The 17,528-nt window shown below is 35.7% G+C and overlaps 1 protein-coding gene across 7 annotated transcripts in view; it reads right to left on the bottom strand.

The window, feature by feature from the left end:
- Positions 1-17,528, bottom strand: part of LOC106070898 (uncharacterized) — a 104,080-nt gene that overhangs the window by 54,784 nt on the left and 31,768 nt on the right. For all 7 annotated transcript variants that reach the window (XM_013230883.2, XM_056013548.1, XM_056013549.1 and 4 more), the window contains exons 6-18: positions 9,915-10,130; positions 9,030-9,260; positions 8,407-8,613; positions 7,577-7,808; positions 6,682-6,778; positions 6,218-6,518; positions 4,967-5,267; positions 3,741-3,944; positions 3,247-3,371; positions 2,867-2,979; positions 1,979-2,100; positions 1,540-1,662; positions 604-869 (exon numbers count right to left, since the gene is read on the bottom strand). In XM_013230883.2, coding sequence (XP_013086337.2) covers positions 604-869; positions 1,540-1,662; positions 1,979-2,100; positions 2,867-2,979; positions 3,247-3,371; positions 3,741-3,944; positions 4,967-5,267; positions 6,218-6,518; positions 6,682-6,778; positions 7,577-7,808; positions 8,407-8,613; positions 9,030-9,260; positions 9,915-10,130 — 2,538 coding nt within the window. The remainder of the gene's footprint in view (positions 1-603; positions 870-1,539; positions 1,663-1,978; positions 2,101-2,866; positions 2,980-3,246; positions 3,372-3,740; positions 3,945-4,966; positions 5,268-6,217; positions 6,519-6,681; positions 6,779-7,576; positions 7,809-8,406; positions 8,614-9,029; positions 9,261-9,914; positions 10,131-17,528) is intronic.

Raw genomic sequence — 17,528 nt, 5'->3', positions numbered from 1 at the left:
ACAGCACTGACTAATGTCATTGTGTTGTCAAGTGTCATGGTCAAAACACAGTGCCAAAGAACAGCATTGTAATGTGTGAAAAGTCGACAAAACACTAGTCACTGCATGGCATCACCAACACTAAGCTCTAAAGCAATGGTTCCAACCTGTGACCCACACTGCCCACACAGTGTTAACTTTTGATGACCTTGAATGAAATGGTCAATTGATAAGATGACATCAGCTAAAGGATTTTGATAGCCATAAAAAAACTTATTGATATTTCCGTAACCCCCCATTGCACAAAATGTTGGGAACCACTGCTTTAAAGCACTTCTATAGAAATATGACAGCAACACTGACTATGAAAAGAGACGACAGATCAAGAGAAGAGAGAGGTTAAAGTATAGCAACATACACATTTGATAAAGATGCTTGATAGCAACTATTGTTTACCAATACATCCAAACAAAGCTCATTCATTATTGATTTCACAACCTTTCATTTACCTTTCTTGAATTTAATTTTTCAATTCCTAAAAAAAACTAGGATCAAAATCCTAATTAAACAAATGATCTAGAAATGAAAAGTATTGCAATAATAATTGTTAAAAATTTGTCTTACCTCGGTTGATATATCCAAAAGCTAGAAGATCCTCTCTGCCACTGTACCAGATTTCCAACTCATCAATATCCAGGATACCATTGGCGTATCTGCTGGTGTAAATGTCACCAGAGTTAGGGTAACCAATGTAAAAGTTTCCACGTGCAGAAGATCTAGGTGTAAAGGTCTTGTCTGACTTCTCTCTCAGCTGATTGTCCACATAAACCTTCAAGCCAGTCTTTGGGTGCCAAGTAATCTCAACAAAGTACCACCTCTCTGTATCAAACCTGGAATGACAAGTAGGAAACACGTTTGAGTTTGCCTTGTCTTAATATATGGTCATAATTGACAAAGAGTAGTCAAAGATATTTAAAAATTTAAACTCTAGGCATGAAACACCATCACATGTGGTAAATACATTCTTTAGCCTGCTGGCAGTGAAGCACTTTCAAAAGTATGGTGTACCACATCATGAAATAGTATATATTAACTATCTCAATCTAGTTAAGAATAACAAAAGTAAAGTTCCCCTTTCAGACCTTGCCAACCATGGGGCAGATGATGTAAAGGTCATTTGTTTTTATGCAGTACAAAGACTAACCACCTATACTATAATGTCAGTTATAGTTTATGCCATTATCATTGGGTGGACCTAAAGCCATACTAAAATACCTGATATTAAGTATTCACCCAGGATTCAAATCCAAGACTCCTCAGTTTGAGCCAAACACTTTATCACTAAACCACCATGCCCACTAATTATAATTTAGAGTTCATGCAAAATCTGTATAATTAGATTTTCATTTTTAAAGATAACTATTTTTAAAAATTGAAATCTCTAATTAACATGTTTGACTAGAAAAACAAATGGATATGCATTAGACATTAACTTTTTTATTGAAAGAACATTTGCAATTTAAAAGAGAAGTATGTATTATGTAATGTTAAAGAGTTTACCTAGGAACAGTGATGATATTGTCGCCAGCGACACTGAACTGAATGTAGCCATCTTTGTACATCATTAGAATACCGTTCTCACCAGTGGACAAGAACACCATGTTGTTTTCAAAACGATGAAACCTGATTCATAAATAGAGCAGTAAATAATGATTGATCTTGGCAATATATATGTTTACCCCCAAATAATATGAATTCCAGAGAGGATAATGAGGACCTATCTTATATTTATATTAATATAGGCTTCTTTTGTTAAAATAAAATTAAATAACTGCAGAGTGTTGACAGTTAAAGTCGCTGTTAAATATATCTTAAATTTGTTGAGATATAAATATGTATTGGTATTGTCAAAATAGGAGACACAGGGCAAGGGAGATAATTTTAGAATATTAACCCTCTAATTAATTACAAGAGTAGAAAAAGAAAACAACTAAAATACCTCATCCAAGCTGCAATAGTGATACCCTGGTTACATAAATACAAGTTACTCATACACTCATCATTGTGGCGGCCAAGGTCAGCATACTGTCCTCGACCACTAAGTTCCAAGGCATTGTTAACCTACAAGTGACAATATACAATTAATGATTACAAAACATACAGGAAACTTAGAAATGAAAGGTCATTATTATTCTCACTAATGCTACAATAAAGTATATGCTTGACAAGAAATGATTATATGGTTAACTAGTATCATAAGAATCTATCAATGAATGAGAGAGACGAGCCAAGTCATTTGCAAAGTCAAGATCCTGAAACTAATTCCAAAGAAAGATGGTTGGAGGTAGGGGCGTAGCTAGAAATTTGCCATCATTTGGGGGCTTGACCTCTTTGGGGGCCCTGCATTTTGCATAATATTTAGTAATGTAAATATATGTATTTAGGGGCCCCCCTCAAGTGGGGACCCGGGGGATTTTCGAATTCTCCTCCTCCCACCCTAGCTACGCCACTGGTTAGATGCCTACGCAAAAGATGGGTACAACATTCAGGGAAGAGATGATTTTTTTTTGTTTTTTTTTTTAATCACTTTTATATAGAGCAACTTTCATGCTTATAATAGCATGCTCAGAGCATTAGGGACCAATCTGATTTGTGGACCATTGGGGGTATCTGGGAGAAGAATTTTCGTACTGCCTTTAGGTGCTCAGTAAATACAAGTCAAACCTTGAGTCCGCTTGATAGCCTCTCTGACACACATCCCATGTTAGTATGCTAAGTACTTATAAGGGTTTTCTAAACTTATCAGTACAAAAAATGGATTGTGTCAAATTAATTTTATTTAATTGAAATATTTCCATTTACTCAGTAGAAACCCAAAGAACTTTACCTTTCCAGGAATCAACATGGGTCGCTGCATCAGGTTAATATTTAAGGTGGGATGCTTTAGCCTGTCTTCACCAATCAATTCTTCAAAAGTAATGAGATAATTCTTTGGCCGAGCTGCAAAGAGATTGTGTGTAGTACATGAAGAGATATAAGAAGTTTATTTTTGAGAACCAGATGTCTAAAGGCAGGTAAAAATTGTAATTATCCATTTTATGTGAAAAAGAATAAAGAGTGCTAACTGTGCTGTATATAACTACGAAATAAAGAATTCTTACTGCCCAATATGTAATATAAAATTTAAGAATGTTTAAGGCACTGTATATAGCTACAAGAATTGTTTTTACTGCACTGTAGGTAACTGCAAGAATAAAGAGTGCTTACTGCGCTGTATGTATCCGCGGGAAGCCAGGTAATCCCTATCAGCCTGCCACAATTCCATCTCGTCAAAAGTAGCTTCAGCCAAAGTTGAACCAGACTCTGATGTCTTTCCTCTACCTAAGAAAAATCTTTGCCCACAAAAACAAAAGTATTTTATCCTCTTGAAACAGAAAGATTAAAGATAAATTATGTTAACTATGAGAAACGAAACATATGTTCCATTATTTTTTTCAAAGAGCAGTGATTAGTGGAGGGGTGATACTATAAGAGTAAAAGCTTTACAATATCGATTAACTCCCTTTATATAATCTGCACTGACCACCTAATTCAGGGATTTTATATATGTATATTTTATATGAAAAAAAAGTTCTCAAACCCAAAACAAACAAATTCCAAAAGGTCACATAATAAAAAAAAAATAGGAAGTAACTAATAGAATAAAAAGTTTGGAAACTTGTTTTATTATTCTAAAATTCAGACTTAAAAAATCCAGTTACCTGCTACGGTCTGATGAGCTCTGGGAACTGAACCTCTCGGGTGATGCGTCCTGAGCTTTGAGCTCATTGTTAACAAAGAGCTTTAATCCTCTGACAGGATGATATGACACTTCAACAAAGTTCCACTTGTTGACTTCCAGGCTTGGTGTGGAAGCCTCCCATCTCTGCGTGGCTGTTTCAGCTACAGCATTTAAGGAGCCACCTCTGTGTAATAATTATATGCATCGTATAATCTATTAACTTAAAAGTTGTCTGACTGGAAACACTTGGTTTTAATCAATGGCTATTAATTTAGTTAAAAACCAGACTTTATTATTTTCATTAGTGAAATTAGTTTGAGTTGGGAAATACATAAAAACCTAGACACTGTTACCAACACTTTGTGAAGCGCAGTAAATAGTTTTGCTTGTTAAAAGATTATTTATGAGTTTTGAAAAATTTAAATAAGTTGTTTTTTTTTAATTTAAAAATTAATAGGATTTCACCTAACTTTGAAAGTATTATCATTTCAAAAAGAATATTTGTTGAATAATCGATCCACACTAATACTAATTAGACATAAAACATGCCTGTAATCCTGTATCAGGGTATGTAACCTGCACTTTAGTAAGTCTACTATACAATTAGATACTAATGGCTGCCTGGTCGTGCGGTTTGCGCGCTGGACTGTCGTTCACATTTATTGATGGTCGAGGGTTCAAACCCTGCCCGCTCCCATCCCCCGTCGTCCTGCGGGAGGTTTGGACTAGGAAGTAATTATCTTCAACTCTGAAGGAACATCCGAAACATGTAAAACATTTTACATTTTACAAACCAAACTTTGAAGATATGATGCTCTAAATCTGACACTAGTTTTGTTTACTCCATTACTCTTTAAAACATTTTTAAGACAAAAATTTATAATCTATATTTCCATCATTCACAACAGATCATTGCCATTTGAAACCCTTAAGAAATGCCATGTTCCGAGAAAAAAAACAAGTAATTCAGCATAGGCTGCCAGCCATAGGTAATTGCATTGCAAATAAAAATAACAAAGAAATATTAACATACTTTATCAACAGACATGTTTAGGATTTGTTATGTACACACAGAAATACACACTAAAATCTTTAGCTCAACAAGAATGATTGTTGCAAATTATTTTGGGGATGACAATTAAATGTAGGAGCTATAAGATTTAGTTCACTGACCTGTATTAAATCAGCTTATTTTAGGTTACTGACCTGTATAAAAGAGTGATCCCCCTGTTGCCAGAAGACAGGAAGTATGTGTTGTCACGCAGTCTATCTGGATGAATCCACATGGAATAAAGGACTCCATGTTGGCACAATGTGAGATCAGCAAAACATCCATCACTATCAACATAAATGTCAGCATAGTCATTCACACCATTCAGCTTAAGAGCACGCCCCACTTTGCCATTAGCCTGCCTTGGAGAGCCATAAAGGTTGATTGAGAGCCTATCATGCAAAACCCTGTTGCCTTGGATGTTCTCAAAATCAATATGATAATTTTCAGGTCGATCTGAAAAGTAAATATAGAGAAAACATCACATGAAAATATATAAAAAACCATCACAAAATGTAGAGAAAATGTCACATGACAATGTAGAGAAATATTGCAACATATTAAGAAAATATCAAATTAGAATATAGAAAAATATTACAAAATGTAGAGAAAATGTCACATTGTACGAAGTGAAAGATTTTCTTTTAAAGTAGAGGCTAATTAATTAATTTTGAAGAAATTTATATTCACAGAAGAATCGGAAGGTTAAGAAAAGGGAATGATCATCTGGTTTCTGAAGAGCTCATATTTAGATATATATTAGGCTTGTCTTCAAGTCCGAAGATCAGTGAGGAATATAGATATGATGATTTAAAACATTGTATTTAGAATGATGATATAAAGTATTGTATTTAGATAGGAGGATATAAAGTATTGTATTTAGATAGGAGGATATAAAGTATTGTATTTAGGAGGATATAAAGGATTGTATTTAGATAGGAGGATATAAAGGATTGTATTTAGATAGGAGGATATAAAGGATTGTATTTAGATAGGAGGATATAAAGGATTGTATTTAGATAGGAGGATATAAAGGATTGTATTTAGATAGGAGGATATAAAGGATTGTATTTAGATAGGAGGATATAAAGGATTGTATTTAGATAGGAGGATATAAAGGATTGTATTTAGATAGGAGGATATAAAGGATTGTATTTAGATAGGAGGATATAAAGGATTGTAATATGATGATATAAATTTTATAGAAACACATTAACTAAAAAAAAGAATACATTGAGAAAATCATTGAGCAGCTCCTCTTTCTTTGATTACATCCTTTATTAAATTCTGATCTTCTTCAGACAAAAAAAATTGTATTGAAAGCAGCATATTTACTACTTCTATTGGAAGCCTTGCAACCTCTACATGGCCAACCTGGGATTAAGTATTTTAAACTTTAACCTTACCTGTAGGGATGTATCCCAAAGAGCCAAGCATATCCCTGGTACCGTAGAAAATGTTCATTTCATCCAATTCTGCATGAGCCAGCTGATCTGTGCGTGACCCCTGATTGCTTCTCCCAAGAAAGACTTTCATTTCGGAGGTGACCCTTGGCTCTCGGATGGGGCGCTCAAGAACTTGCCTGTCCACTTCCTCACCATTGACATACAACACGATGCCACCATCCATCGACCAGCTGACCTCTACAAAATACCAGACATCGCTGATGAGATCTCTGTACTGGGCTTCCCAAATGCTGCTTCCTTTCTATAAGGAGATGAAAACAAAAAGTTCAAGCTGAAATAATACTTAACGAAACAATAACATGACACTGTAATTGAGAGATTATAACAGATATTAGATATGAAGATGTGTACATGCTGGTTTCAACACTAGATTTTGTTTTTTAGATTTTGACTTTGAATGTTACCTGAGCAGAAGCAACAAAAAGAGACCCAGATCTGTAGATGTCCATTCCATGAGGAGAACTAAAAATGTAGCTTCGTGCACCATCAATTCTTTGAAACCTAAAAAAGAAAAAAAAAAAAAAACAAGATTTATTCCTGAACATTATATTCACTTTTATCTCTTTCAGTTTTACCCACTAAATACAGCCATTAGCTTATTTATGCATAACTTTGTCATTACATTCTTGTTAAAATTCTATGTATTCCAAAACAAAACAGATAACAATCAAAATACAAAAAATACTTTTAATTTAAAAACAAAGCTTATAAAAGGGAAATATCTGTACACTTATTTGCATATCTGTCAATACTCTAAGATTTATTTCCCTTAATCAATATAAAACTAATTTAATTTATTACCAGTAATTAATTAATTGATTTGTTAGTTTTTTTTATTGATTCATGTTTTGTTGGGGACAATGAATGATCATGCAAAGTTTCAACTTGATCCAAAAATGGAAATTGGGAGAAATAATGTGTGAAAAAATTGCACCAGACATACAAAGTGGCACCAGACATACAGAGTGGCACCAAACATACAGAGTGGCACCAGACATACAGAGTGAGTTGATATAAGCTTTGTAAAAATAACATGCTTAGCAACAGATTTAAACCTGATGCAAAAAAATAAATTATAATGGCATCATTAAGCAAGTACCATATAATTAGGTAGAAATTTTGAACTTTATATGCAATAACATATAGACTATAAAATTGTGGTTAATTATAAGAAATAAGGTCATTCTTTATTATCAGAACTACAATATATACAGATTTCAGGCCTAAATGTAAACTAGTAACTAAAAAAATAAATCTGCTGGATGAGAAATTAATGATACACTCTACAGATCTACTCACTTAATGAAGAATGAGATGTAGAAACCATGCTTGCATATATCTAGGTCACCCAGACATTTTTTGGAGGCATCTCCAAGATCAACATATTCCCCTCTGGATGTAAAACTTAAGGCATTTCCTATCAGGCCTGGAACTGTCTGCACTTGACCAACAATCTTAGCACTTCCACCGGTCATCTCTAATCTATCTCTGGTGATTTTCTCCATGGGAAGATAATAGAGAAATGCTGGGCCTGGGTAAAATAAGAAATTTAGTGGTGAACAAAATCTTCATCTATTTTAATGTATATTACATATAATGTATCTAAATCACAATAAATGATGCTTACCGATGTAAAAACTTCTAATATAATACATATTCTGCTGTTTCTGGTATACTCTAATCATCACTATATGTTGCATACATGTCACATATAATGGTTTAAAATATGTTTTGTTTAAATTATATTTGGTATGAAAGAAAGGGATAAATGAGGAGTGCAGTATTTCACGTGGCTATGCAGCCCCAAACATGACCTACATATTTTTCCACATCCAGCCCAGGCATAACCATTTTCTGCCATTGGTTGATTTAGATTCCCTTTTCACCGTCTATGTCTTAATAACACATCAGTCAGGTTAATATGTTGTCTGTGTTAGAACTTTGATAGTAATGACTTCCAAATGATCAATTCAAAACCTGCCTTGTAATGTGGTATGCCCTTACAACTGTTGGCCCTGAGTCTAAACCCTGCCCACTTCCATCCCCTGTTATTCTGTGGGAAGCTTGGATGAAGATGTAATAGACTTCATTTCTGAAATAATGTGGGAAACTTATAAAAGAAAACTAACCTTCTTCCTTCACATTTTCTGGTGTCTCAAAAGAAGACTTGAAAATGAAATCATCCACTATCATTGGCACTTGCTGGTCATGGCCAGTTCTTTCATTGGACCTGCCAATTACAAAATCCTTGAACTGACCACCATTCTGAGAAGCTGAAACTCTACGGGACTGCTGTGAGGAAGCTGCCTGTTCACCATTCACATACACAAACAATCCTGATTAAAATACAAAGTGATACAAGATTGATTAAGGTACAAAGTGATACAAAAAAGACACAAGCAGATTGCTTAACCTGAAGCAGCAATCAATAAAAAGATAATCAAATCACATTTCAACTTTTCTCAAGGCATGAACAGATTCAGAATTAAAGCATAAATATCATAACACTTATTGTAACTGAAGAAAGACAATAAAAAAGAAATAGATGGGTGTTACTCATAGACTTACAGCACTGAAAATAATAGCTAAAAATGAGTGCATTCTTTCAAGTACTGTTAGTTTGTTGTGACTTTTTCAACTAATGATTTATAATTATGACTCTGTTGTTCTGAAGACTGGACAAGCAAAGTTAGAGAAGGATTATGAATTCATAGACAATGAAATATAGATAAAGTTATACAAGCATAATCACCTTTGTCACTTGCCCATGAGGCAGCCACATGGTACCATCTGCCTGGAAAAATATCTCGGGCCTCAGCTCTCCATTCTTTACCGTCCTTAGTTTTGAAAACAAATTCCAGCCCATTGTCGTAATAATACATGGCTATGCCATGCCCATCAGGCGAGTGCCCACCATTGGACATGTAGACTGCTTTCCTTGTAGGCTGAGATACAAACTGGACCCACAGCCCAACATAGTACCCTGAGAACAAGAAGCATTGAAAACTTTTGAATTTCAATCAAACAAAGAAAGTGGAACTATAAATATCTAAAAAAAAAAGCATTCATCTAATATATAAAGCAGAAAGTAAGGTGTATATATGTATGTATGTCCCACATAGAAATCAAAACTGTTTGACCAATCTTGATAAAACTTGGCATAAATGTTCCTTAGATCATTGCAGAGTGTATCTTATCTTCTGTTTAATGTCCCTACAACTACAAATAGTATCTAATTGTATCTCTGTTAGAAAAAATGAAACTTTTTTAACATTTGGGTAAACCCATTTTCACAGTATTTTATATTATAGATAAATATGTCTGTGGAACGGGTAAACCCATTTTCACACTCCACTTTTATTTTCGTGGAAAATATAAAAAAAATTGAAAGAAATATTCTCAATGTTTAACAAAAATCTAAATTCAAACCAGTAGATCAGTAGTACCAAAATTAAGGCCTGCAGGCCAGAGGTCATATCTGGCTAGTTATAATATAATGCTAAGACAGTGGTAAGAAAAGTATAGCTTCCTGTTCCTATGTGCCAGCAGTACAAAATGTATTGCTATTTATCAATTAATTTTTTGTAATTACATGAAAACTAAATCTACTGATATACAAAACTGACTTCCTACTTACCATTAGAACAATGGGACAGATCACCAAAACACTCCCCCTTGTGGGCTGCTCCAGTCACTCTTAGCCACTGAGACACACCATCAATTTTCAGGGCCATTTCATGAACACCTCTCACAAGATCAGCCCCTCCATAAACTTTGGCATCCAGGCCTGAAGGGTTCTGTATGATGTCTCCTCTAATGCTGTCCATTGGAAGCACATAGTCAGCCAACAAGTCTGGAATAAAGACATCAAGTTTTTCACATCAGTACATGAATCATACTCTAGAACAAGAGACACAACTGTATAACAATGTTTCACATCAGTAAATAGGGGCAGTAGATTTGACACAACAAGAAACCTTACTGATAGTGTTTTATTTAGTAGGACATTCCTGATATAATAGTAATATACCCTAACTACTTATAGACTCTATCTGGACGAATTGAATTTCTTGCCCCAAATGAAATATAAAAATTAAAAAAATGAACAGGAAAAAAATAAATTTATTTCCTTTATCTGTAACTTTATTTAAAACCTAGTGTACTCCAACAATAAAATTGGGCCAAGTCTTGCTATTTCTTCTGAAACTAAATTGTTTTGAATTCTGTGCGAGCCCCCGACCAATCGGAAGCCCAAGGCCCGAGTCAAGATTCTCGTTAATTTCGCACTCCACGATTCAGTCCAGTACAGTACGAAATGGAGGTGAGTTGGTCAAAGTTTATACAGTGGTGCAGATATATATACGGCAGAACTTTGTACAGTCAGATTTACTGTATATTTTAGTGTTAGTTATTTCGGAGCTTTGAGTTGTTAAGTTCTTTGAGTTGGTAGTGTCGTGTGGTGCAGTTCTGCAGAGAGCCTGGTAGAGAGAACCATTACAATATATAGGCCTCGACTTAGTATTTAGTTTATGAATGAAACATTCCACAAGAAATAAAAAGTCAGCATTTATTCAAAAGACAAGATACTCTTCGATTCATAACCCCGATTTCTTTTATGGCGGTCTTGCCGAGTAATGCCGTAAATTTGCTATGTAACTCTCTATATTTCGTGAAGAATTTATACGAGTTATGGGCCTTACCTATTTATTTTTCAATTTATTACCTATAGAAAAGCAACACGCGGAAAGTAAAAAAAAAAAAAAAGTTATTTTTACGCTAACATTTGATAAAGTAGATCTATCAAGAAAGTTGTGAGTATTTTGAGTCTGTGGACGGGCATAGATGAATCTATATGATGACCTTTGTCTAACATTGTCAAGCGTTTTTAAGTTAAGGTGGATACCATCACCCGGCTTGATCCGTCGGCCTTGCCAACTGTACATCCCAAGGCGCAATATTCTAGGCCAATAAGGTGGAACTGAGCCAAAATAACTGAAAGCAAAGTAGATGGATGATTGTACCGGTGTATGCGGGTATAAATACCGGGATCGGCTAAGAAGACTTGTAGTTTGTGATAGAGCCAATAATGAAGCCCTTGGGAACATTCCCTTTTCCTGCTTATAGTAGACCTATAACTATAGAAGATGCCAAAGAGAACAAAAGATTCGCAATGTGCTAGATCTAGAGCTATTAGACTTGTGGGTTATCCAAACATGATAACGGATTGCTTAACCAGAAGTTGCATAACCTATTAACAAGGCCAGATTTAGGGAAGGCAGACAGAGCTTCTGCCCCGAGGACTCCGTAAGAGAGCTAGCCCCACCCCCATAGTAGTTGCAGTGAAAGCATCAACAACATTTCGTCCAGAAAAAAAAAGGCTCGCTAAATTTCATACGTTTACGAGGTAATTTGTTGTTTTTAAATACATTTTATTTTACTTTAACAAGCTAATATATTCTTTGTTGTAATAATTGTATTTGTTTGCATTAAATTTTTTTGAAAGACTCTTTTATTCGATAAATAATCCGGGGCCTCCTGTCCTTCGTCGCGCCACGGCCTCCAGACCTCTATATCCAGGCTTCTGTTTATATTGAACTCCAATGTGCATATATAGTTTCAATTTTGTATAGGAGTCTCGTGACATTGAACTAGGTAGATGGAGATTTCTGTCGCCGTCAATACTTGGTGATAGACTCTAGATCTAGACTATTAAGAAACAAAGAGGGTTAGGGTCATTATCGAAATAGGTTGACATTCAATTCATTCATTGTCAGCTACAAGGAAAATATGTAGCTTGGGTGACATATCCAGAATATATCCACCCACATGGAGCTGACAGTCAAGGCTCAACAGCGGACTAGATTAGTTTGTTTGTTTTTTCTAAATCACACGCCTTCGCAGAAACTAGGTGGGCGGTTACTCCGCGTTACTCCACTGGCGCAAACAAAACTGGAAAAAAAATATTTGAAATAAATTTACGTTGTAACAGCTCATATTCATAACATAGTCAGTATGTACAGTCATTCAACCGTAACGACAATATCTACGACATGAGAAAATAGACTGCGGCAGAAGAAATAGTCTAGATCAGGTATTTTATTTGCTTCAACTAGTCTTTTTGTTCTCTCTCTCTCTCTCTCTCTCTCTCTCGACCTGTGCAATAACTTAGGTACATCTCCCACATGATTCACGCAATAGTGAAATTAAAGCTACGAACTAATAACGCGAGAAATGAGGCAACAGAAAAAAGAAGAAGAAAACAAGGCAAGACGCACTGGATTGGATTCTTAGATCCCTTTTCCTTAAGCTTGGTAAACAAAAAATTGCCAGGCCTCTGTGTGGTTGCAGACACCCCTAGATCTGGGTCTGACCAAGATAATGTAATGTTTCATTTGTGATACACACATTATATTTATGTACAACCAGCGTACTTCAAAATAACAACTTGTTTTTGGCAGAGCATGTCTCGCTCGATCTTTTCAAAGCGTCTCGAAACATCTTAATGACAAGACTATGGTCATTTAAAAAAATGATATAATCACTGAGCAAGAAAGGTGATTTGGACACACTATATGTAAGACTGTGTTTGGAAATGTATGCCATCTTCATGAACTTTAAAAAAAAAACAAAGCGTAGTTGTTTCAATTAGTTTAGATCAGTCATGTAATTAAGTTTGTAGTAGGCTAGATCTAGACTAACAATAATAAATGTGAGTGTTAGTACTATTTTTTTTCTAGAAAAACGTAAGCACTCTTAATAACGGTAGGCCTACATTGTTCGTTGTGTTTAGATCTATCAAATTCTGTCGAAGACAAAGGTGTAGTAATTCGACATTGAACTAACGAGAACATTTTATTTTCACACTCTGATCTAACTGATATGCGAGAAAATTCCACAAATGTTGGTTTGGATACTATTTTGTTATTGTTGTTGTTATTGCTGTTCGTTCAGACAACTATCAAACCAGAAATCCTTTGCAAGGTGAAAGCGGATCAACTTGCTGAACCAGAGCTGGTTTTGAAGTAGACACATGTTAGGGAGGTACAAAGGAATGGGACTTTCATGGAAATAGAATGGAGCTGTCATTTCGTTCAGTCAGTCAACACTGAAAAGTACTTGCGCTTGTAGGCCTAATCGTTTGTCAATAGGTAACTGTTATTAGCGGAAGGGACCAAAGTTTATTAGAAGTAGGTAACTGTTATTAGTGGTAGGGACCAAAATTTATTTGAAGTAGGTAACTGTTATTAGTCTTAAGGACCAAAGTTTATTAGAAGAAAGTAACTATTATTAGTGGTACTGACCAAAATTTATTCCGATACTTAGTAGGAACAAAATACAGGGGATGGTAGGGAAGAGAAAACTTCCACAGGCTGCTGACCGTGACCTTAGAGGGTAATCACACGTGACTGTTTTATTTTGGTACTTACTGTCCGTATCACAAAAGATGCATTATATAGATTGAGTCAGGCCCGGACTTAGGTTAGTGGAGGGGTACATATTGTGCGCTCGCATTGGGGATCGATCCTAAAAGACCCAGTACAACGATATAAGAATCCAATAATGAATCCTACTTTTCAATATTGCAGAGTTTGCTCTTGATCTGGTATTAAAAAAAAATGGTGAATTTAATTGAACTGCCTATCCAATCAAAACAAAAAAAACGGCTATCATTGAAGAGTCGCTAACGTCTTTTTGGATCTAGAGTTATATTATTGGTATAATACTTTTTGTGCACAGCAGAATCACATTTCTAAGCGCTTAAGCTTATAGCACCAAGTATTTTATTATTTTTAATTTTGTAGAAAGTAATCTCTCAATATGTTGTCCTGTACATTGTTAGTTTGGTCTATTTTAAAGTATCTCTCAATATGTTGTCCTGTACATTGTTAGTTTGGTCTATTTTAAAGTATCTTTCAATCATCTTCTTTTTATCTTCTTTCACTAGGTTCCATTATATCACTAGAGCATATATTCATATCGCTTTCCCTTCTTATCATGTCTTATTGAGTTTTATTGTTTCGAGAAAATAAACGGGATCTTAACACTCAAAGTGTAAGCAAAGAGCAGATTACTCTGATACATTTTCAGTGTGAAAAGCCACAAATAAACTGCAGGATTTATTTTATTACAAAATATATTGTTTTCATCATGGGTTCGTTTTAATCGAAAGGAAAAACATCGAATAAGTTTAAAGCAGTGGTTCCCAAACGTTTTCCTCAAGGGAACACTTTGCATATTCTGAGTATTTAGTGGAACACATTTTTTTTTTAAAAGATGTTAATTCATGGGTGGCCTACTAGTTAATTTTTTCAGAAGATTGCAGTCGGAACACTGTTTGGGAGGCACTGGTTTAAAGGCTGGGTCAAACTGAAAATGTTGCGAACTTCACACCTCTTAACTACTAAAGTAATGGGTGACAACACTTCACATTTTCACATTAGACAAGCTGCAAGCCACATTCTGCTAACGAGTGCTTGCGATCGTGCAGGAGTGAGCACTTGCGTGAGATGGTGGCAATAGGATGAGCACCCTATACAACTAAATTGGGTTTCTGTGCACATCTCCAAGCTGAAGGGTCAGTTTCCGGGTGTTTCATTTGAACTTGTAGACCTGTGACCATTACCAACTGTTTGTAGATCTGTGGCCATTACCAACTGTCGTCCACGCGGAACATATTTTTTACTCTTTTGAGAAGAGATCAAATCTGGTTTAGGTGAAGGTTTGGGCCAAGCCTTTTTCCCTTAGTGGCTTTTCGAATATTGCGATAGGCGAAAGTACAATCTTTAAATTGGTCACTCTCCCCCCACACACACCTTCGCACAAGTACACACACATACTGTAACAACGAAGCAACTCCTACTCCTGTTGTTTTGTTTTTCAAGCGGGAAGATACTGATCTACATATAGAAGATGGACCTTATCTTTAATGATGAAATATACAAAGATTTAATGACGCACTAACTAGTCGGTACACGTGAAACTACTCAAGACTTGTAGCATACGCTTGATCATGCTGCAGTCAATAGGAGCAATGGCAGTCATAATGTATATGTAAGTATTATCACAAAGTAATAGTAGGCCTAAGTAAAACAAAAGGAAACCAAAAAAGAAAGTAGATCTGTAAGTCAATTATAGAGTGGTAACTCGTACAAACGGACTCCATGGGATTCGAACCCAAGAGGCATTTTCAAGACATCAATAATATGCATCAGGTTCCCGAAAGTTTAATTAAAAATCTGTGATGATACCCTTCAAGGACCGAACTAGCCAACATTTGCAGATCAAAAATGGAGGGTTAATTTTCTCACTGGAGAAATAATGTTCTTAAAGTGCTCTATGTCATTACATTTTGTGGTGTTCGAAGCTTTATTTATCCTACATAGCTCTTAACAAGTCAGGGACAAATTATTCAAAGTCCGGAAAGCATTTTGAAGTTACATAAATAAGTACATAAGATTAAAATGCAATGTTAAACAGTTGCTTTCCGCTCCAAGATTGTTAGCTCGGGCTCTGAGTTTCGTTCTTTCAACACTGAAGGTCCACCGTCGAGTATTCGTCATTGGGAAAACAACGCAAGGGAGAAAATAACATTTGAACAAAGCCAGGATGGAGTCTATGTTCACAGAGTGTTCGGATGTGAAGTCGACATGCTTTTAGCACGTTCGTATCCTCCAACAGGTAAAAGGGGGCGAAGAGACATTTAATCACTCCCGAACACTGGTATGACCTGGCAAGAACGCTGATCGGCCTAGGGTAGGGTGGGGGGCATTAATCGGCCCTGAATGATGTATACAAAAAGTGGCATGGGGAGTTGAAGGGGTGTCGGTTTTCCCGAAGAAATGATTGGGACAAAAATGGGGGGTGGGGAGGTAAAGTTGACTCAGCCAGGACAAGCTGAAGGGCATGTGTGTAGGTGAGCCGTGTGTGAGTGCAAGCACACACACAGAGGCATATAAATGTGTATGTGTGCTTTGATATATGTGTGTTTTTGGTCTACGTGTTAGTGAGCTGCGCATTTACTTGAAGGCAAGATGTGTGTTTGGTCATTGCGTATATATGTGTGTGTTAGAGCATGCGCTATGTGTTAGCAACAATGACACATCCACTATATGTCTTTCTGTCTGACCTTTTAGGTTTATTGAAATAGGTTTGTATAAATCAAACAAAAAAAATGCTATTTAACCTTGGTTAGGCCAATATCAGAATATGCGTCCTCTGTTAGGGACCCCTCAACCCAAGAAAACATAAGGAAACTAGAGCCGCGAGATTTGTAACAAACGAATATTCACATTGGATTACAGTTATACCTTTAGTAAAATCACAAAATTTAGAGACACTTCAGGACAGAAGACTGAAAAGTAAAGCTGCAATTATACACAAGACAATGAGCCATAATTTACAAATACAAAAACAAACTTATAGAAATACTGAGAAAAACACAAACATAAAAGCAGCATTTCTTATTCCTTATACTAGGACAAAGTCAAACAACTTACTCCTTCTTCCCTAGAGCCATTTAAACATTAATCGGGTTTCTGAATCATCCAGGGAAACCCCCAATCAGCCCCAATGACTTATCAGAGTTTAAAGTCTCCAATTAACACATACGACTAGATTTACACTGGGATACGCGTAAGACGTAATTATCTTTTCTCTTAAAGTAATTTGTAAGATAAGAAGATCGCGATAGCCACCGTCGAGATTTTACCTTTGATCTTACCGACACATTTCTTTACAGCGATTTACATTTAAAACATACACTACTTAATATCATGTATGAGGTCAAGTGATATATATATTCTACACTTTAGGTTAAAAACAGCTCTGGTAGCACATAGGCTCGTATTAGCTTATGTCATTCCTCTTTTACAAATTTAAATATTTAAATTTGCACCTGGCTGGGGAGAGTAGTTTCCCGTATGTCCAGGCGAGCAGACGGTAGCTAGAGTTATCGTTATGTTGCTCCTGATATAAACATGGCGAGCAAGACAACAGGGCTAACATTTCACAGGCAAGAGAAATCTGATTAACATTCCAGCGGCTCCGCCTGGGAAGACAAAATGTACGCCACTATTGTGCTGGCAGGATCTAACATCTTTCCTTCACTTTTGCCTGGTCAACATATAGGCGCAGTTGTTGTAGCATTAAGAGAAACTCGAGGTGGCCTGAGCGACTTTTAGATTACATCCGCTAATTAAATGATTAAGTAAATGATTAAGGACATAAATGAGTTACAAAGAGCTGGTACAAG

This window comes from Biomphalaria glabrata, chromosome 16, assembly GCF_947242115.1.
Source record: "Biomphalaria glabrata chromosome 16, xgBioGlab47.1, whole genome shotgun sequence".
Lineage (NCBI taxonomy): Eukaryota > Metazoa > Mollusca > Gastropoda > Planorbidae > Biomphalaria > Biomphalaria glabrata.
The sequence above is the reverse complement of the archived record's forward strand: the minus strand, read 5'-3'. Positions and strand labels throughout refer to the sequence as shown.